General features: G+C 39.5%; 2 protein-coding genes across 2 annotated transcripts; both read right to left on the bottom strand.

The window, feature by feature from the left end:
* Positions 1 to 765: 765 nt before the first annotated feature.
* Positions 766 to 5390, bottom strand: gdf2 (growth differentiation factor 2). The gene is made up of 2 exons (XM_036573354.1): positions 4960 to 5390; positions 766 to 3869 (listed from the first exon to the last, which is right to left on the bottom strand). Exons 1-2 carry the CDS (start codon positions 5267 to 5269, stop codon positions 2977 to 2979), a joined length of 1203 nt encoding a protein of 400 aa, XP_036429247.1. The 5' UTR covers positions 5270 to 5390; the 3' UTR covers positions 766 to 2976.
* Positions 5391 to 12939: 7549 nt separating this feature from the next.
* gdf10b (growth differentiation factor 10b) lies at positions 12940 to 18554 on the bottom strand. The gene is made up of 3 exons (XM_036571801.1): positions 18163 to 18554; positions 15317 to 16176; positions 12940 to 13556 (listed from the first exon to the last, which is right to left on the bottom strand). Exons 1-3 carry the CDS (start codon positions 18371 to 18373, stop codon positions 13365 to 13367), a joined length of 1263 nt encoding a protein of 420 aa, XP_036427694.1. The 5' UTR covers positions 18374 to 18554; the 3' UTR covers positions 12940 to 13364.
* Between the last annotated feature and the right edge of the window lie 3979 nt (positions 18555 to 22533).

Genomic DNA, 22533 nt, shown 5'->3' with positions numbered 1-22533 from the left:
ATGATGTGTAACGCTCCAAAACTGCTTATACACTGTCTTTACATTAACTTATATTAATCATAAGAATGTTTTTACCCTCTTCTGTGAAGTTACCATTTCAGACATACTTATTTTTATTTTGATAGCAACAAAATTACTTTCTATTTTATTTCTATTCTATTTTAAATTCAGTGCCTCCGTGATGTCATGAAAACTAGCACGTATACAAGCATACTGCAGTTTAGCTCTGCCCACTCAGACAGTTATAGAAGATTGCTTTTTGAATGAAGCAGCCAATCAGAACAGAGCTCATTTACATATATCGATCTTAAAGGCACAGTAACAGAAACAGCCTGTTTATTTCTAAGGGATAAAGAGGGTTTGGAAAACGGTCATGTAGAAATGAATTGACACTTTTTGGTACACTCAAAAAGGCAAAAAGGGTTCTATATAGTACCAAGAAAGGGTTCTTTGACTTGTAACAAAAACCTTCTTGGTGCTATATAGAGCCCTTTTATATAGAACCATCTACAGCACATTCTCTATCAATCTGAAGAACCATGTCATTATGCAAAGAACCCTTTAATCATGCAAAGGGTTCATGGTTCTATATAGAACCATTTTCTTTACCAAAGAACCCTTGAAGAACCCTCTTTTTAAAAAGTGTAGATAAGTCATACAAATGTCATAAGCGAGCACTTGAACCTCAGTAAGATACAGACTTGTTTCTTAGAACCGGGAAATCACCACACTGTGAAGCCATAAAGAACACAAGGAACGCGTTTATGGGCACAGAAGTCTTTTAATGTGGAACATTCTGCACACATAATAACATAAACACGCATTAACATCACTCATATGGAAAAACACAACAGGCCAAATGTTTGGAAGGTTGGAAGCAACGTTAAATATCATTTTTGACATTATTGTGTTTGTTTAAGCAGAGCGTTGTGTGTGCAGAAAGTGACCGGTACAGGGGAACTGCACCGATTTTTCAAAATTCCTGCATAACTCAGTGTGTGAGCTGTAAACAGAGTGGTTTGGTGTGAAATGGTTCAGATGTCAGATGTCAGATGTACAGTGGTGGTGATAGGAACCAGGGGTCGCCATGACTACAACACAAATACAGACATTTTATTTACTATCCAGAACCACCAGTGAACCTACACGAGTCTTCTGAGTTTACATGGAATGTTGATGATGGAAAATAGTGGAAAATCTGAAATAATAAGTTTTCTTTGGGGACTATTTTGCCTCACAGCGCCCTGCATGTATCCCTCCACCATGAATGGATTTTTTGAAGAGCCAAAATCTTCTCCTTTAATGAGTTAAGGTGGAGTTTTGTTGGAGCTCTAATCAGATCCCGATTCTGTTGCTTTGGTTAAACCAGAGTCATAAACAGGTCATAAACATGTTGTGTGGTGTAAGCTGTTGTTAAACTGACTTTATTGTACAAACGTGCTTCCATGCTTTGGCCTGTAGCGCATATAACAGTGATGTAACCACAGAATTCTATTATAAAATACAGAAAGGCATAAATCATATTTCCTATTTACATGTTACATGAGAAAGTACAGTGTAATTACAGAGAAAATGGAAAAAAGAGTAATAATTGAGTGTTGACTGATGAATAACATCATAATGCTGTATTTATTAGATTTGTACAAGCATTCAGATCACTTTAATATATGTTAATGTCTGTTTTAATATTATGCATTTCAATACAACCAATATGCTTTCTTTTAATTAAATAAGTAACCTAGTTAAAGGGCAAGTCCAGCCTAAACTACATAGGTTAACATGTTGCTTTGTCCTGTTGCTCTGCAAAAAATGGCATCTTGGCAAGTGAGTTTATCTCATTATAGTGGCAGAACAAGCAAAACGATACAGTGTAGACAGTTTAACTGGATAAAATGACTTTAAACAAGTACAAAATATCGCGAAATAAAGGGCATAATCTTATAATACCCTCACAGCAGTCTCAACATGAGAAATATTAGAGGTATTGATGAGATTTAAGATCATTTCACTTCACAGGATGCTGTGTTTTGCACCGCCAGTCGCTTCAGTTTGACAGAATTCACAGTTTTGTTTGTTCTGGTCCATATTTTCTCACTACAATCCCCAGCATGCCATACATGTATTACAAAAAAGATACCTTGGCAAGTGAAAGCATCTTAAATCTATTCAATAAATCTAATATATATTATTTTGAAACATTTGGGAAGTATTATAAGATTATTTAACTTATTTTAAAGGGCATTTACATTTTTCTTCTCTTATCTTTTTTGTCATAATGACCATTTTCCAACTTTTCTTTATCCCTAAGGCTGTTTTAGTTACTGTACCTTTAAGACTGGTATGTAAATGAGCTCTGTTCTGATTGGCTGCCCCGTACTGCGTGTTATTAAAAACAGTCCAGACTGAAACACTCCTTATAACCTCAGTGTGAGTGGGTGGGGCTAGGCTGCTGTAGGCTGAATAGGAGGATGTATGTAAATTAGTTTGTTGGTGTGACATCACAAAAACAGCGAATTCAAAAGGGGCCGTTATTGAACTTATATTGAGCTTTAACAATTTTTGCATAATACTTGCAAAAAAAGCTAAAGGATCGGCCAATAATTAGACAATTTTACTGGATAAAATGACTGAAAACAAGTATAGAAATATACATAATACAATATATATATAATATAATATATAAATAAATACAGACGTGGTAGCCAGTCTTCTATATCTCTGCATTAGCCAGCAAGCGGGGGAAAAACATGAAAACAGTCCACCCCAAAGCAGTAGCTTTTCCAAAGCTCCTCCCACCTTCAGGATACATCATCAAAAGGCGGGGCTTAGTCTTTAAACTGGAAAAACTCTCTCTAGAGGCGACTGGAGCACCACTGTAGAAGCTGAGCAGGCTTGTTTACAACAGACGCAGCCATGGTCAAACTTGTCGTCCAGGCCAGAGTGACCCTTTAAGAAGGAGACGTGGTGATGTGGTCATTATCTACAGCCGCATTTAGCCACTTTCATCTCCTCGTACAGGTGCCGCACGGTGATGACGCCATTGTCCTGGTACATGACCGTTATGGGGTCCAGCTTTGTTGGCACACAGCAGGCCTTGTTGGCTTTTTTGGGGTTGCTCAGGTGCATCAGAGTTTGGATGATGGCGTGTTTGGAAGGGGTCACGTCATTGGTCAGGGGGAACGAGCACACCCCTTTGCATTCATAGGCTTCGTACTCGGGCGGAGCCACGATCCACTGGTCCCAGCCGATGTCCTTGAAATTCACCCTCAGCGAGGTTCTCCGGCAGTAGTTCCTCTGCGCCTGCCTCTTTCTCCTCCTGGGACGCGGGTCCAGGTGGACCTCGCCGTCGTATTCCTCCAAGGCGTCCACCTTCAGCAAAAAGCTCTCGTCTTCATGACTCATCACCTCCTTGGCCTTGCTTTTGGCCTGCCTCTTCCTGTTCTCGATGTCGTCTGAGAAGACGATCAGAACCGGTGAGGTGCTGTCCTCCGGATTCAGGCTGATGTTGTAACCACCTCCTTTAAACGACCCGCAGCCCCGACGTTCTACCTCAACCTCTAGCTCACCTACTCCGCACCTCGATTTGAGCCAGCCGTGGACAGCGCTCGTTACGTCAAAGGCCTCCCAAGTGGGCTCTGGGTCACTGAGGTCTCTCTTGTCCAGAAGGCGCAGGTTCTCCTGGCTCTGCTTGTGCACCACGTCGTAAACGCTGATGGAAGTGAAAGCGTCGTCGCAGGCCGTTTGACCTCTTTCCCACAACGTGAAGAGTCGCAGCTGCACCATAGTGACCTCTTCGAAATGAGGCACTGAAACATTGAACAGTAGCCTGTGTGCCGTCCTGTTTTCGCTCGTAGCTGATTGGGTCACGTCTGCAGAGAAATCAGAAAATTACTTTGGTTTTGTATGTAGAAACAACTAATTATGTGTTTTATTTATATGGCAGAAAAGATCTATCCAACAGTAGATTATAGCGCGAGATAAATATAATCTGGGTTTATTTGCACTGTTTGTTTAATAGAACCTGGGATTATTTTTATTGTTAGTGTTATAGCACAGGAATAACATGACCTAGGATTATTGTACTGTTTGTTTTATAGGACAGAATTAAAGTGGGAGTTTTTTTATAACATAGGATTAATATAAACTGGGATTATTTCTGTGGTTTGTTTCATATCATGGGATTAATATAACCTGAGATTATTATTACAGTGTGTTTAATATCATGGGATTAATATAACCTGAGATTATTATTACGGTGTGTTTAATACCATGGGATTAATATAAACCTGGGATTATTTCTATAGCTTGTTTTACAGCACAAGATTAATATAACCTGTGGTAATTTCTATGGCTTGTTTTATAGCATGAGATTAATATAACTATTATTATTTATACAGTGTGTTATTGAATTAGATTAATTTAACCTGGGATTATTTCTATGGTTTCTTTTATAGCACGAGATTATAGCACAGGATTAATTAAACCTATGATTATTTCTATGGTTTGTTTAATAGCACAGGATTAATATAACCTGGGATGGTTTCTATAGTTTGTTTTATAGCATGGGATTAATATAACCTGGGATTAATTATGTGTTTTTAACAGCACAGGATTGATATAACCTGGGGTTATTTCTATTGTTTGTTTTGTTGCATGGAATTAATGTAATCTAGAATTATTTCTATGGCTCAGTTTCTAGCATGGGATTTATATAACATGGGATTATTTGAACAGTTTGTTTTATAGCGCTAATCCCATGTGAATAGTAATTAGGCCTGCTGTACATAATTTTCCCTAATCTAATACCTGATTGAACTCATTAGCTAATTATCCCGCCAGTGGTGGTCCTGCGGTGGTCCCTTTCCAATGGCAGTGTAAAGGGCAGCTGACGAAATGATGACCAGTCAGTAAGAGTGGATGCAGTGTGGTGGTGCCTAATAAACTGGGTAAGATCTTTACCTTGTAAAAGGAAGCTGCGGATGACGTCGGAGCGCGGGATGGAGGACTTATCCGTAGCGTATTTGTTATAGAGCTCCATCATGAAAGGAGGAGGCTGAACCCTCCTCTGCTCCTGAGGAACCCCTGACAGGTTCAGCATCCTCAGGAAGTCTTCCTTCATGCTCCCCAGAAACCTCTCCAGCCTGGAATTCAGGATGTCCTCTTCGTCCATGTCGTTCTCCAGAGTCTGAGCGAGCTCTACGGGTTTTCCTTTACAAGATCCAGCCAGGCTGAGGCTCAGGTAGAGCAGTAGATATCGAAACCCCTCCATTGTCGCTGGGCCTCGCGCAATATTACGTGACTGTGCTATGTTTTACTCTACGTCTGGATCTCTTTTGAAGGAGAATCATTGACGTTGGGATTCCCAATACGGAAGCCTTTAGTTGTGAGTTCACTCCCATACTCCATACAGTAAACAGCACACGCTCCTGACGGCCAAAATAGCAGCTCGGCTATTCTTATCTGGACCATTGATGCTATTTTTCAAGGTTTGTTATCATTAGGGGGCTTGCAGCTAATGAAGTTTCTGTAAACAGTTGGCCGTCGCTGGGGGGGATAATGAGTGAGACTCTGGAAATGCAAGAATGTTCGTCCCTCTGTGGGGTCAGAATTTTGGGCTGTTAGTTGTAAACTGCCCGCCCTGATCCCACTTTGTCCCGTTGCATATTTGGAGATATTTCTCCAATCAAACTGGAAGAATAAAGAAAATCACCTTCTTGAAGAGACTCTTTTGAGAGTCTCAAAGTGGCAGGAATGCACTGGTCTGTATTTGATCCATGTTTGGATTGATGTGAACACTGGGATTGATGTTGGGTGACTGGGTCTCAGGGCATTGGCCTGTACTCGGTCACTTTGGTTTGTCTCTCAAACAACTCATTAGATTTTGACTGGAGGGGAATCTGTTCAGGGAGTGACTTTAAAGAAAGTCCAAGAATTTTCTAGAAAATAACACGTTATAATATCAGGCAACCTAATAAACATCATAATAAACAACCTAATAAACAACGTAATAAATATCATATACAATAATAAAGGACACTGTTTGAATGATTAACATTTTAATCAGTGATATTCAAATAATACTGGAATTATTTATAGTTGGTTAATAATGATTTAGTTATTTGATACTCAGAACCCAAAATGTTGACATATCAAGTATTTACTTAGTTGCAGAAAAACAAATAATAATAATAATAATAATAATAATAATAATACACCATATTAACTAATATAGTTGTTATTTACTGTATACTTTGTGACATTTAGACATTAATAATCATTAAATGGGCCTCTATTATGGCCATACATATATATATAATATATACATATGTATGGAATGAACATTGATATGTGTATATATTGAACATATGCATCATATATATCAGCAGTATGTCATATATCATCATATATATTAACTTTCTTTCCATGTGAGTATATATATATTTATATATATATGTAGTAGCGTTTATCACCATTAGATAATGATTATATTGCCATTTTTAGTGGCCCATTATTATAAAATTCATAATCTTAAAAGATTAAAATGAGACTGAAGTACACAATGAGTAATACAGGCTAAACTATGATGTAACAACATTATTTTTAGTGTTTACTCACCCAATTTCAGAGTTTTATTTTTTTGTGATCCTTTTTAATGTTATTTTTAAACTGACCAACAGTGGCACCCTGTTCAAAAAGGGTGCATTTCTGAGGAGGTCAGATATGAGATCATCCACTTGCATAAAGAAGGAGAAAGACAAAGTGAAAAAACTGGAGTTTCCAAAATTGGAGTTCAAAACTCCCAACAACCACCTGGAAGAGCTGGTCGACCCCAAAACTGCCCCCATCAGATAAACAGCACTTAAAGCTTTCATCTCTGAGAGAGAGGAGAAAATCAAGCTGCTCAGATCTGAAAACATCCACAGGTGTTTCTGTCCATCCTTCCACTGTGAGAAGACGACTCAGCGCTGTAGGGTCTGAAAGGATGTGTAGCTGATCAAGAAGAACCTCACTGAGAAAAGGAGACGGACACATCAAACAAAGAAGCTGAACGATGGACTGACCACCCCAGAGTCCAGACCTCAACACCACTGAATGTGTTTGATTACTTCAGAAAATGATCAACCAGCTTCTAAGACCGAACTTTGGAGGAGTGTCTGCAGATTCTTTGAGGAGCTGAAAGAGAGTCTCCTGAAGAGAATGGAAGCTGGAATAAAGGTGAAGAGAGACTCACTGACTCACACAGCTGAGAGCAGATTTAGCTGTTTCTGTGTAATATTTTCTTTTAAATGTTTTCTGATTTTTTCTGACTCTGAGAAATGAATAACTTGTACTTAATGGCTGTTTTGTTTGATAATTACATAAATAAATAAATAAAGGGTGGAACCCAAAGAATCTGGAGGATTTTTTGTGCACTCTTCAGAATTTGATGTGCTGCCATCATCACTATCATGCACCTTACTGTACATATTGCACTTCTGCACACCTTATCGCATATCTCCAGTTACAGTTACCCTGTTCTTCAGTGGTCAGGACCCCCATGGACCCTGACAGAGCAGGTACTATTTGGGTGGTGGATCATTCCCAGCACTGCAGTAACACTGACGTGGTGGTGGTGTGTTAGTGTGTGCTGTGCTGGTCTGAGTGGATCAGACACAGCAGTGCTGCTGGAGTTTTTAAACACTGTGTCCACTCACTGTCCACTCTATTAGACACTCCTACCTTGTCAGTCCACCTTGTAGATGTAAAGTCAGAGACGATAGCTCATCTGCTGCTGCACAGTTTGTGTTGGTCATCCTCTAGTCCTTCATCAGTGGTCACAGGACGCTGCCCACAGGACGCTGTTGGCTGGATATTTTTGGTTGGTGGACTATTCTCAGTCCAGCAGTGACACTGAGGTGTTTTTAATACTCCAGCAGCACTGCTGTGTCTGATTCACTCACACCAGCGCAACACACACGAACACACCACCACCATATATATTATATATTATATTACTGAAAATAATCTAAGAACTCATGACAATGTGCGATATCTTCAATGAAATGATGAATGAATGAACGAAAAGAAGAAGAGAGTGGTTTTCGCTGGTCCAGATATCACATGTTGTCATGAATTCTCATGATAGATTATATTCAGTAATATAACAGTGCCTTATATGACACATGGCATAATGCTTCATGTAAAAAATGAACATGAGACATTAAACCATTAAAACACTGTGTCATCTGTCATGATGGTAACATAGTACTGTTCTATTACTGATCACAATCTGCTATGACATGTATATGCTGTGGTTTTATCAGGGTCATTCTACAGAAACGTCCACTCTTCTGTCTCTCCATAGGAGTCACTGGTGTTACTGATCCTCATTGGTGTTCCACAAAATAAAGGAACACCAGAGACATTTTTAATGAACAGTGCATTTTACTAAACAGCTGCTACAGAGCATCAAACCACATGTTGTCAATCATGGAAAATCCACTAAAATATGGAATTTAATCCATTTGTGTTCTATTTTTTCAGTTACCTCAGAATAAAGTCGGTCACACCAGTGACTTCAGCTAAAAGCTTCATATGAAATCATGAGCTAAATGAGAAAATCTCTGATAACTGAAAGACTCAGTGGACTCACCATGAGCTTTTCTTCATAGATCCTCAGAAAACAGGTAAAAGGAAGTTGAGTGATGTCATCAGTGTGACTTTTATTTCAAAATAAGAGGTTTTTTGTTACGCAGTAACACCAGTGACACGACTCCTGGGGACAACAGCTTTCTTTATATATTTTATAATATTTATTTGTCATTTGTTTTCTTTATGTCATTTAAATCATATATTTCATAGTCATGTTTAGATTATTGCAGTTAAAATAGCACAAAAACATGTTTTTTACTTCAAAATATGTCCTCAGCCTTCACACATGACTGTGAGGACGAGCTCTTCTGTGGCGCTTGGATTCTAGATGATTGATTTAAAAACCAATATTGCTGAATTGAGGCTCAGGAAGGTGTAATTAATAAAATAACTTATTGTTTTATTTTAAAATCTAAATAAATAAAAAAACCCTAACATGTTTTTAAGTGTAATATATCTGTAAATGCTGGCGACACAAAAATGGAAGTTTCTGTAGAATGACCCATCAATGTTACGCAGTGCTTCAAGTAAAGCAGTTACCAAAAAATGTAATGTGTACATTTTCTGTTGTTGTTTGTGCTTCAGTAGAAGCTGCAGGGTGTGTCTCATTTAAAGGACCACATCCTTTCCAGCATACTCAGCGGCAGCGATGTATGTAGGAGCCTCCTCTGCAGCTGGCACCAAATGATGTGGCCTATTGAGGATTCAGAACTGCAGCAGCAACACAACTCCTGAAGATCCGATCAGCTGTGAGGCTGTTTGAGGTGTTTGAACAGTGAGGAAGTGCTGGGGAGGCCCTTTTTTAAAAAAAACTAACATAGGCTGAAATTAAACAAGACTTATCCCTGTTGCAGCTTTTTTTTTAATTAAGAGACCCATTTTGGGTTCAGCTGTAGTTTTGCCTCCCTCTTTGTTCATCCTCTTCACTAATGTACTGACCTTTTGCTTTACATGCTTAAATTAATGCAAGCAAAACTGATACACTGACCACTAAGCCCATGTAAGATAGAAACATAGCTGGTCGTCCGTATAACAACATCATTCAAAACATCTGTGTGGTAAACTGGTACTAATTTTCACAACAAATGGGGCAACATACACTGGACACAAGTATTGGGACACCTACACATCACACCTACAGGAGCTTTTATGAATCCAGTTCTAAATCCATAGGCATTAATATGGAGTTGGTCCCCCTTTGCAGCTCTAACAGCTTCCACTCTTCTGGGAAGCTTTTACAAGATGTTGGAGAGAGTCTGTGTGTTTCTGCTCATTCATCCAGAAGAGCATTTGTGAGGTCAGACACTGATGTTGGACGAGAGGGTCTGGCTCACAATCTCTGTTCTAGTTCATTCAAAACGTGTTTGATGGGGTTGAGGTCAGGACTCTGTGAGGGTCAGTCAAGTTCAGCCACACCAGACTCACCCAGTGAAGCCTTTATGGAGCTGCTTTGGGCACTGGGGCTCAGTCATGCTGGAACAGGAAAGGTTCTTCCACAAACTGTTCCCACAGAGCTGGAAGTGAACAACTGTCCAAAATGTCTTGGTCTGCTGAAGCATTAAGATTTCCCTTCACTGGAACTGAGGGTTCTAGATCAACCCCTGAAAAACAGCCCCATATCATCATCCCTCCTCCACCAAACTCTACAGCTGGCACAGTGCAGTCAGGCAGGTAACGTTCTCCTGGCACTCTCCAAACCCAGACTCGTCCATCAGACTGACAGATAGAGAAGCTGATTGGTCACTCCACAGAAGCACGTTTCCACTGCTCCAGAGTCCAGTGGCGGCGCTTTACTCCACTCCATCCGACGCTTGGTATTGTGCTTGGTGATGTAAGACTTGAATGCAGCTGCTCAGCCATGGAAACCCTGCCATGAAGCTCTGGGTGCAGTTTCTGTGCTGATGTTGATGCCAGAGGAGGTTTGAACTCAGTTATTGATCAGCAGAGCGTTGGTGACTTTCATGCTCTGTGCTCCTCAGAACTCGGAGACCCGCTCTGTAACTTTACATGGTCTGACACTTCGTGGCTGAGTCACTTTGGTTCCTAAACGCTTCCACTTTTCCAAAAACACTCAGAGTTGATTGTGGAAAATCTAGGAGGAAGACATTTCGCAAACTGACTTGTTGTACTGGTGGCATCACAGCACCACACTGGAACTCAGTGAGCTCTTTAGACCCATTCTTTCACTAATGTGTGTAAAGGCAGGCTGCATGGCTGGGTGCTTCATTTTATACACCTGTGGCAATGAGACTGAATGAAACACGTGAATTCAGTGATTAAGAGGTGCGTCCCAATACTTTTGTCCATGTTGCATACATTTAAAAACTCCTGCGCTCCCCCAAAAGTGGATCTGCTCCTTTATCGTATTAGCCTGCGACACAGAGGGAAGTCAGGGCCAAGGAGGATACATCTGTGCTTCCCCAGAATTCGGTTGAAAGATGGACGCATTTCTTGGCCGGGTTCCAAGGATTCTCTGCATTCTTTTGAAGTGCTTATGACGTATGTGGCCTAGAAATGTGACCTTTGAAGATTCTGTGGAACAATACAGTTATTCCAAAAATGTTTTATCACAAATAGAAACGTTGTACCAAAACTAACAAATATTTTTGATACAGTTTGGCAATTTTATATTTTAATAAAAAGGAAGTGTAAAATCTGAAAATATACAGAGATATCTAAATTAATTCATTTCCTCCATTCTCTAGTAGACACCCACAGAATGCAGTCTCTCCTTTGTCTTCTCCACTGGCTGACCAAACCTGCTAACCTCATACGTGATCCACTAGGTGGCAACATTGCTGTACGAGTCTCATGCACTGGATACTTCTGAACAAATGTGTTTATTACTAGAAAGCAAATATGACTCTTTGTGCCTCGATGAATTCTACCATGTTACGCACACTGTAAGGACACCTTAGTTCTATTTTGAGCCAATTAAAAACTCTTATAAAGATTTAGGAAATTTACATATTACATAGATTCATTTGAATACTGTTTAATTTTGAAATGAAAATGTTAGATGAAAGGGTTAAATTACATTTTCTCACATTTACAACATTTAACAGTTTTTCAAAACCCAAATCAGGAACTGACATTTTCACAAACTGAGGCCACTTCTGATCTGTGAATATGAAGAACTGGCTTTCAAACTGTGTGCACTCTTAGAAATAAAGGTTCTGTTCAGGTACATTTTTCGTTCATCAAGGTACAAACAGTGTAAATGTTCCCTCAAAGCTCCAACAGTGGTTTTAAGGTCTGATTGTGAACCTTAAATAAGTGTTTCCAGGTGAAAAGTTCGTATTTGTACCTTTTCATAACCGAATGTTTTAAACAGAACAGTAAAATAAAAGCCTGGAGACGAGACGGGGTGTGTGGAGTCAGTACAGCTTAGAACATATCATTTCAGTGGATTATGGTTCAGTTATGTTCCCTGACTAAAGGTACTGAGATGGAGCCTTGAGGGTTCCACCCCAGTGATGAGAGGGGAACCACCCCAATGACAGTTTAGAACCTTTATTTCTGAGAGTATTTAAGTAGCTTCACATTATGTGGAGGTTCTTCAGTCTTTAAAAACATTTGTTCTCTACACTGACCAAAAATAAAGGTTCTGAAAAGAACCGCTTTTTAAGGGATGGTGCTTTCAGAGAATTTTTGTACATGAGATGTGTGAGTGTGAAGAAACTTCATGGGGTCAAAGAACCTGAAAAGTGGTTCTTCTGTGGCATCGCACAAAGAATCGTTTGTGGCACCTGTTTAAAAAGAACATAGGCAACCAAAAGTGGGTCCTGCACAAAGAGCCACCCCAATAAAATGTACATCATATATATATATATATATATATATATATACGTCATGCCTGTAATTAAACTTTGAAGACAAGTTGTGGCTCTGCTTTCATCATGTTCTCATGAAATGTTTCTCATCGGAACATCATTCGGCCTGAATCACCAACCGTCCTTAAGAAAACATTTTTTCTGAAAACCCACTTTTCACAGTAACACTTGACTTGAAGCGTGTCTACATAACACATTCATAACACCTTACATAAACACTTCATAACATGTTCATGAATATTTAAATCAATATTCATAAAGCATACACGTTTTACATGATATTAATATGAATTACTATGTCATTTTACTGAGAGGCATTTTTCAAAATAAAAGTCCTCCCTTTTTATTTTGAAAAACTATATTTTTTTTTAGTTAAGTGCCTCATTTCTGCACAGCCAAAATAAAAATGATGTTATGATGTTATGAATGTGTTATGTAGACACTCTTCAAATAAAGTTACCATTTTGATGAAGACTCTGACTCACCAATGTTCTCTTATGTAGGATTTGTTCTTAATTGAGAATAGAATCTACAAACACTGAAGAGCACAAAGGTGAGAACAGTTCTGCTTTTTTCTTAGAACCTTTCTCAAGAACACACTTAAGAACAAACTTAGGAGGATATTGGAGAAGGAGAACCGATGAATTCTGGTTATGTTGCTACTCTTTACAGTTGGTCACTGTATAAATTACAACGGAAACCCAAAATGGTCATCCGTCTGATTTTGTTGTCACAGTTTTTGAGGTTTTTAGGTCTTGAGTGTGGTCAGTCACTGAATAGTGTGTCTGAAGTTGTTACGTCTGAGCAGCGGACGGCGTTTCTCGCCTCGAGCAGTCAAAACATCGGCAGGTTTGTCCATTTTCTCCTGTAGAGTTTGTTTTCTGCCTCATCCTCGTTTCCTTATCGGCAGGCGCAGGTGTCCACAGACATGCTGGGGTAGACCTTCAGCACCATGTTCCTGCTGGTGTCCAGGAACAGCACGGCTAGTGGGCTCATCTTCTCAGGGACGCAGCAAGGCTCGGGAACTCCGGGGACGATGCCCACAGCCCTCACGATGCTCTGGATGGTGGCATGATTGGAGGGATGGACGACCTACAGATGGAGACAGAGTCAGAGAACTGTTTACAGAGAACTCACACTGCAAAAATGGAATATTGGCAAGTAAGATTATCCTCAATCCAGTGGAAATATCTAATATTTCTCATGCTGAGATTATTGTAAGCTTATTCTAAGGTTATTTAACTTTTTTAGAGACATTGTCTACTTTTTTAAGCCTTTTTATTTAGAGAAATGAACTCACTACTTTGGCAGGTAATTTTGCTTATTTTAAGAAAGAAACAAGAAACAAGAATTTCTCTAAATTACATTATTCAAAACAAGTAATAACAACTGAAAATAAGTGAAGCAACTTAGTCTACAGGCATCATATCAGCAGATATAAGATGATTTCATTGTACACATTATATCATTTTTACTTTTTCTGAAAGAAAGCCCAGCAGTATTCCGGTATTCTGAAACCTAAAGAATCTCTCAGTAGATGTTTTATTGGAGAACCACTTCTGTAACTAAGACATGTGAGTGCAAAGAACCTTTTTAAAGACCCTCTCTGTATTGGATGGCTTCTAGGGCCTTGGTACAGAACCTTAAAAAAGGTTCTTCACATCTCCTTCCCAAACACGCTTCTCTGGGAACCAAAGTTGGTTCTTTAGAACACTTTGTGTCACATTTTTAAAGGGTGTAGCAGCGATGATCTCATTACATATACGCTAAAGGTTCCTAATTGGTCCTGACTTGAATGTATGGTTCTAAAAAAAAACTTTAACTGGTGTTTTATGGAGGTTCTCTACACTTTAACAAAGTTTCTTCACACTCACATCTCATTAACACAAAAAAATGGTTCTTTAAAGAACCATTCTGTGACAGTGGTCCTCAAACTGAGACGGTCCATATTTTTGCTCTAACATTAATTCCAATATAGAGAAAAAGTGTAGTCCATCTAGAGGTCCCTGAGGACTGTTCTACGTTATTGATCCAAAGAACCCATTTCAGCACCTTTATTTTTAAACTGATTTTTCAGACATTCTACTTCAGTGTGTGAGATGTAAACAGAGTGATTCAGAGAGTTTTGGTGTGAAATGATTCAGATGTCTTTACAGTGGTGGTGATAGGAACCAGGGGTCGCCATGAACTACACCACAAATATAGACATTTTATTTACTATCCAGAACCACCAGAGAACCTACACGAGTCTCGTGTGTTATATTCAATATTGATGACGGGAAAATAGTGGAAAATCTGAAATAATAAGTGTTTTTTGGGACTACTTTAGCTAAGAACACCTTGCATGTATCCCTCCACCATAAAAACGCTCTTTAGAACAAAAATCTTCTCAAAACTATCATAAAATAATGTCTCAGACATCAGGCAGTGAATTCATAACCATTTCATGTAATAACTTTCCATGAGGGAGCTTTTAGACGCATCAAACTCTTCAGACCATCATCAATATAGCCACTCTGAAAACCACCACTGTGAACAATCCTGACTTGTTAAACTGCTCTCGATTGAACCATTTCATATCGAACCTCGCGGAAAGACTTTGTTCACATCTTCACCATTTCATTATACAGAAATTTAGAACGTTCCCCTTTAAGACCGCATGCTTCCACTTATTCCCACCAAATTTCCCCCACTTCTGACAGATGTTATGGGCTGGATGTCTGGATAAAGCTCAGGTTACGCTGTCAGTGGGAAAAACATTTGTATTCACCCAGAAACCTAGTCTGCACATATGACAGGAAACCATTATCCACTGAGCCTTTGAAGATTGCCCGCTAAGTTAACGTTCTAACCTTGGGCATGGGAAATCCACACGTTCCTGCGCAGTAGTAGGCATCGAATGCTTTCGGGGCCAGTATCCACTCACTCCAGCCTATATCCGCAAAGTCCACCCTCAGGTAACGTCTGGCGCACACTCGAGGCTCGCTCCACTGTTTGCGACGAGCCTTTTTCATGGTCCTCTCGTCAAAGCTCAGCTCCTGAGACGCGCTCCCTTCATTTTTCACCTCGTGGCCGTGGCTCTTGGGCGAGGCTTTGGGCTTTAGCGCAAAGTAAGTGCTGTACCACAGGTCCTTGTGTTTGAGATCGTGGTACTGGACATCAGGAAGAAAGTTGTTCTGCAAATCTTCGGCATTTCTTCTGATTCTGGAGCTCGGAGTGGCAAACGGTGGTCTAGTTCCTCTCCCTTCCCCCACAGGATAAGGGCCGTACCTCTGCAAGCTCATGGCGATGCTGTTGGGCTCGGTTATGGCCAGGTCATTGGCATACACGAGAACGTACGGCAAACTGGGGTGCCGCCACTGGTGCCTTTCACCAGAGTAAAACTCCACGGAAATCAAGAGGTCACTTCGAGCGTGCGCCTGCTGGACAACTGAAGACACATCTATCATCTGCCAAGGTCCTTTTCTGAGAAGGGGCAATGTAATGTTTCCCAAAACAGACATGGAGGCAGAAGTTCCTCGAAGGATTAGCTGCACAGGGGGTGACGACTGCAGGTGCTGGGAGCGGCACGAGGGTCCTCGGGGTCGCCGGCAGCTCCAGGGCCGCTGACGGATGTGCTGGTCGAGGAAGTGCAGGCTTGCGGACAGAATCACCTCTGACTCTGGGATGGAGGTCAGGTTGACATAGAACAGTACCTTGTTGTTGGACGATGCTGAAAAGGAATTTCAAAAGAAAATGAAGCCACAACATCACCTTAAACCTTAAGTATAGACCAACATGAACTGAATAACCGATATTCCACATTTTTCTTGCGTCTTATTTGGTTCCCTGGGGTCCACTTAGGACGTTTGTGTGGGTTTATAGAATGAAAAGAGTCATATTTGAAACTCTAAGAGCATGAGTAGGAACCACTGAGAGGAACCAAGACTCAAAAGGAAAACCCATCCTCTACTGGGCCAGAGTTATGATTTACACTATAGTTCCGAAAGTATTGGGACACTCCTCCTAAAAAGTAATTCCAGCTACTTGCTGACACAGAAGTTCAACACAGCTTGTAAAATCCACGTACACTCTTAAAAAACATGGTTCTTTAGTTCAGACAAGGGTTCTATATAGAACCATGACCAGTGAAAGAAGCATTTGCATGCTTAAATGGTTCGTTGTATGGTGAAATGTTTCTTCAGATTGCTGGAGAAAGCACCAAAAAGAGATCTGCTATTGTTACAAGCTTGACATTGTCACAATAGAAGTATCCTTTTTGGTGCTTTACAGAACCTTACACTATTAGAAATAAAGGTTCTGTGCAGGTACATTTTTCATTTATCAAGGTACAAACAGTGTAAATGTTCCCTCAAAGCTCCAACAGTGGTTTTAAGGTCTGATTGTGAACCTTAAATAAGTTTTTCCAGGTGAAAAGTTCGTATTTGTACCTTTTCATAACCGAATGTTTTAAACAGAACAGTAAAATAAAAGCCTGGAGACGAGACGGGGTGTGTGGAGTCAGTACAGCTTAGAACATATCATTTCAGTGGATTATGGTTCAGTTATGTTCCCTGACTAAAGGTACTGAGATGGAGCCTTGAGGGTTCCACCCCAGTGAGATTTCTGAGAGTGTATACGACACATTCTTCTTCAATCTGAAGGACCACTTCACCATGCAAAGAAGCATTTGAGCATGCAAATGGTTTTTAGAGTGTTCATGGTTCTATATAAAACCATTGTTTTTACAAAAATTGTGATGAGCCATCCTTTTTTTAGAGTGTAGAAAAGCACTGACCAAAACAATGGGATGCTGTGGAGAAGCTACATGTGAACCTTTGGCCATCTCACAGAATGCCTGTCTGTTTGTGGTCTTAGATCTGCAGATACTGACCTTCTGCAAACACTTTCCGTAAAATACCGAAAACATAAAGAGAGACTCTTTCAGTTGTTCTGCTTCTGAACTGTCGAGATCAGTTCACCTTTTATTAGACAGTCGAGCTCAGAGCTCACTTTTAATAAACATCTGAAAATGCATATTTTATTCAAATTTAGCTTTAATCAAAGTTCTGCCTTTTTAATCATCTGCCTGTAAAGTGCTTTGAGCTGATAGCTGCACAGAATGTGGTCTAGAAAGTTTCTTCTTCTTCTTCTTCTTATTATTATTATTATTAATAACAATATTATTACATGCCCAGTGCCAAGCATGGGCTAGAGGGGTATAAAGCCCCCCAGCATTGGGCTGTGGAGCAGTGGAACTGTGTTCTCTGGAGTGATGGAGCTCCATCCAATACCTTTAGGATGAGTTGGAGTGATCCAGAACTGACCATCCAACATCAGTACCTGACCTCACTAATGCTCAATCAAATCCTCACAGCAATGTACAACATCTAGTGTAAAGCCTTCCAGAAGAGTAGAGGCTGTTACTGCAGCACAGACTCACTATTAACACCTTCATTTCAGAGGAAACTCAAATAAAGTCAATTAAAGCCAAAAGCTTAAATATATATTCTTGCAGAAGCAGCAAAAACATGACAAACAGTGTATTTCTATGAAGATCTCACTCTGAGTAGTTCTTAGAGATTTTACAGTGCACTTGATCATCAATGTTCTCCGTATTGTAGCACTAGAAGAACATGTAGTTAGACATCATGGTAGATTTAGAGAATTAACGTTCTTTTGCCTCTGAGATGTCACAGCTGAAGACGGTTAGTCTTACCTGAAGCTGCTCTGAAGCTCCTGACTGTGTTCTCCTCTCTGTGTCTGTGAGGCTCCTTGCTGAACTTTTCATACATTTTAAACATGTTTATTTCCACCATGTCCCTCTCTTCTCCGTCTGCCGTCTCCTGCTTCGATGAGTCCACCAGGTTCACTGTAACCACATCCATAAGCAGAACAGCATGAACGAGAGAAACGAAGATAAGAGCCATGTTGAAGGGAGTGATTGAACTTCTCTTTGTCCTCCAGTTTTTTTGAGGAAATCAGAAAAAGATGCTGAAAGCTCCTCCAGGAGCGCGGATGCTGCTCTGCGCACACTCGGCCGCTTTATACACTTGTTTCCTCAAACTGCCAGAAGCCAAGAGGTAAAAAAAAAGAAAAGAAGTGACAGATGGTGGCTGCCGGCCAATCAGAGTCTACAAAGAGACTGGAGCTGCAGAGAAACTTACCGAGTCTGAATGGTTCACAGTGGAGGTGATAGATGATAAATAAATTCTCAGGCTTATTCTGCCCTTTAATGTAGATACATCAGTATGCTCTACTTTTAAAATGGAAATGCTCCTTCTTTAGAGTCAAATTTGAGGAAATAACTAAGTGATTAATTGTGATTAACTACAGAATTAATACATTTATTCACAATTCATTATTTTATTCTTTGACAGCCTCAATTGTGATACTATGATTTATTACATGGCACTGAAAAAGTTATATTTGTTTTATCTGCTGAACTTTACACTCTTTATTTTTTATTAAAGCCGAAATGTGAAGACTAATCAATAAAAAAACTCATTACATTTACATAATTACCAGTTTTTTCACTCTGAATGATTTTGTTTACAATTCAGCCACTGAATTCTGCAGAAATTTTGAAAAATCGCTGGATGAGCAGGTGTGTCAAAACTTTAGGAGCTATAGCGTATGTTATAGAGGAAGTAGAGAAGTCTGGAGAAGAATTTAGAGAGGATTGAATGAGTCTACAGAGAATCTCCTCTGGAGGACGATGGACACTGTGATCTTCTGAGTTGGCGAAAAGTACAGTAAACTCGTAAGTTATGGAATTTATGGAATTCACCTGCATTATGCCTTATCACACATATTAACTCTATTTGAGTTTGTTTTGCTGCTGAGCCAAATTTTGAAGCTCAATATTTTCCCCCAGAAGCCTGTGGTCAGTGCTGAAAAAGACACGGACAAGCTCTGCGTCTGAGCTCACTGAGCTCACTGAGCCACTAAAACACCTTCAGCTGCTTTTCATGCCGCGCTTTACGTGCATTAGTGTTGTGGTTTTAGCTTTCCTTCCACTTTGAGCAGAAAAAGTCTTTGCTTTTGGCTTTAACGTCTGAATTTGAGCCACTCTGCATGAACAAACATGAACAGAAAGAAAAGAAAAGCAATTTAAAGAATGTGCATTAAAGAAATCAGCTCATTCTTCAGCACCATGGCTTAAGATCTTGCTTCGGCTGGAGAGTGAAGCACAGCTGAATGATTCCGGGGAATTTTATAGGAAGACCGATGCCTGTATATCATCACTGTCCAAAGAAAAACAAGTCCAAAATCATAATTTCACAGGAGAGGGCAAAAACATACTTTACACTCAGTGTAAGTTAATGTAAAGAGATTTTATTCCAAGCAGTTTGAAGTGTTTCTGTTGGTCCATTCATCATGAACTTTTCACACAATGCAAAGAACAGCTGCTTAGTACAAATGTAGAAAAATGAAAGTCACAGAAATGGAAATACTTGTGTTTTGGACAGTGACGATGTGCTCTTCTGAAACCACTGTGATTGTGCTGCAAAGTATTACCTATTTCTTTATCAGTGAAATTCTCAGGGACACCATATTTGCATGATGATGCCAAAAATGCATGTATGATACTAAAATTGAGTGCAACCTTAAACATTCTGCAACATTACAATGTAAAAAAAAACAAGATAAAAAAGATAAAAGAACCCGGGACAACAGAAAATGCTTTTAACCACCATCGTAAAGACACTTGTAACTTTAACTACATTATACCTGGCAGAATATAACATTTTGATGCTGTCAGAAAACTGGTACCCCTTCTTGCTTTAGATCCTACCTGTCTGATGGCTAATAGGGTACATATCTTAACATGTAATTCTTTGAACCCAGATATGTGACGCATGGTGTCCCAAAAGGCTCCGTTCTGGGACCACTCATATTTCCTTATATATTCTGCTGCTAGGTGTGATTACATATACACATGGAAAGAGCTTTCATTGCTATGCTAATAGTCACATAAAATACTTAAACTTGATTCCAGGGATGGATGGAAAAATGACAAGCGCAGGTCTGGTTTTAGACATTTACAGTATGTCTAAATAGATGGCTGCCAAAATGAGGTAAACCAATCGGTCTTCTCTGTTTTTGTCTGAAAATGACAAATACGTCTGGTGCCCTCAGAATCTATTCGTCTTACCTTTTCAGTCCTTTCTTCCCGTTTGACATTATTATATCATTCATTTTTAGTGCCGGATGGAGGGCTTGGACTGAAAGCTCTCCCTCATCCTGCAGATATTTTTGCCCAGGGTGTTCATCTGAACCAAAAGACAGTGTCGGCCATGTTGCTTTTGGCTACTCACCAACCTCGCTCTCGGCTGGTTTTCTTATTGCTGGCTCTGACTAAATGACCGTTTTGATTGATTTGGTCATGGATATCCGAGGGCCATGAAAACCTCTGTTAACTACCGTCGCTCAGGCCAAAACGTCCATACACAGCTCACACAATGTTCGTCAGTGTTTGGCCCTCACCGCGCGCTCTCCGAGTGGTTCACGTCAGGCTCGGGTCGTTTCTGACAGCTCTCATCTCCCCAGAAATTACTGGAGGTCTGTTGTATTTGCATTGTGGGTGTCAGTCATGCCAACAGAGTGGTGGACGGGCCAGAAAAAGAAACTTCCCTTTGAAAATACAATAAAAAAACCTGAAAAATCACTGAGACGGACTACACAGCTCAGCAGGACCTATTTCAGGGTGCCGTCTCAACTCGGAAAAGACTGAAGTTATTACTGATGTTTTTCTGTGTTATTTATTTGTGTTTTTTATTTACTAGGAATGCATAATGACATCAAAATCATATCAGTATCAGCAGATGTTTGCTTTAAAACTGAGACAGATGTTTAGATTTGGCTGATATATATTCCATTTTCAGTTTGTTAGAGAATTCAACATTATAAAAGTAACAAACAAAAGCTGTGCCTTGTGATGTCCTGGTCTAACGCTCTAGCTACAAGCTAACACAACAGCCATAAGCTAACATGTTATTCACAATACAGAGAGACACTGTGATGCAACTGGCTACAATAAATTACACTGTGATACAGTTTGATATGACAAACCACACTGTGATGCAATTCTTAAAAAATATGAGATGCTGTGATACAGTTTCATATAATTCAGTACAATATGATACGATATGATACAATACAATATGATAAACTATGCTACAATACAATACAATATGAATTCTATACAATATGATATGCTATGATACAATACAGTACAATACCACACACTAAGATATAAGACAATACAATATGATAAACTATGAAACAATTTAACACAGTATAATGAACTATGATACAATTCAATACAATACACATTCTATACAGTAGAATATGCTATGATATAATTCAATGCAATTCAATACGCTGTGATGCAATTTGATATGATACAATACACTGTGATGCAACTTAAAACAATATGACTCGCTGTGATACAATTCAGTAAAATGTGACAAGTTGTGATTTATTTATAAAGTGCCTTTCTAAGATCAATGGTTTCTTTACAAAATTAAAAAAAAACAAAAAATACAGCACATTAAAGAAACAATATGATACAGACAAAAAAACTAGACTTAGAAAAGATAATTAAACTTACAGGTGAGATTTTAAAAAAGCATCTTTAATTTTTTTCCATTGTAATAAAAAATGGCTATTAATTGCATCGTTAGTTCATAATTAATTATATCATTCCATTCACATAGTCAGGTTTGACTTTTGATTTTTGCGGCACAAATGCAAAAGATGCTTTTTATCTTTCTGCAGAACGAGGTTATAACTGTTGATCAAATTCATATCATAATGAAATACAAAAACTAATGTGGTATGGACTTTTGTTATCACTGGTTATCAGTGGTGGTTGTATGTGTTAAAGCTTTAGATATTTTAGAGATGGAACCTCGTTCAGATTAGGTTTGAGAATCGATACGTTCTGGAAAGGCTTTTTCCCCTCATTCCTTTCCAGGGGCCTGTTCTTCTCACTAAAGACTGCGAGCCTGCCTGTAGTGAATAGGGCTTTGACCCAGCTCTGCATGCTATCAGCTCTGAGGATGAAAAGTGGATCATCCATCAT

This window comes from Colossoma macropomum, unplaced genomic scaffold (assembly GCF_904425465.1).
Source record: "Colossoma macropomum unplaced genomic scaffold, Colossoma_macropomum, whole genome shotgun sequence".
NCBI classification, from domain to species: domain Eukaryota; kingdom Metazoa; phylum Chordata; class Actinopteri; order Characiformes; family Serrasalmidae; genus Colossoma; species Colossoma macropomum.
This window is presented reverse-complemented; position numbering and strand designations above follow the sequence as displayed.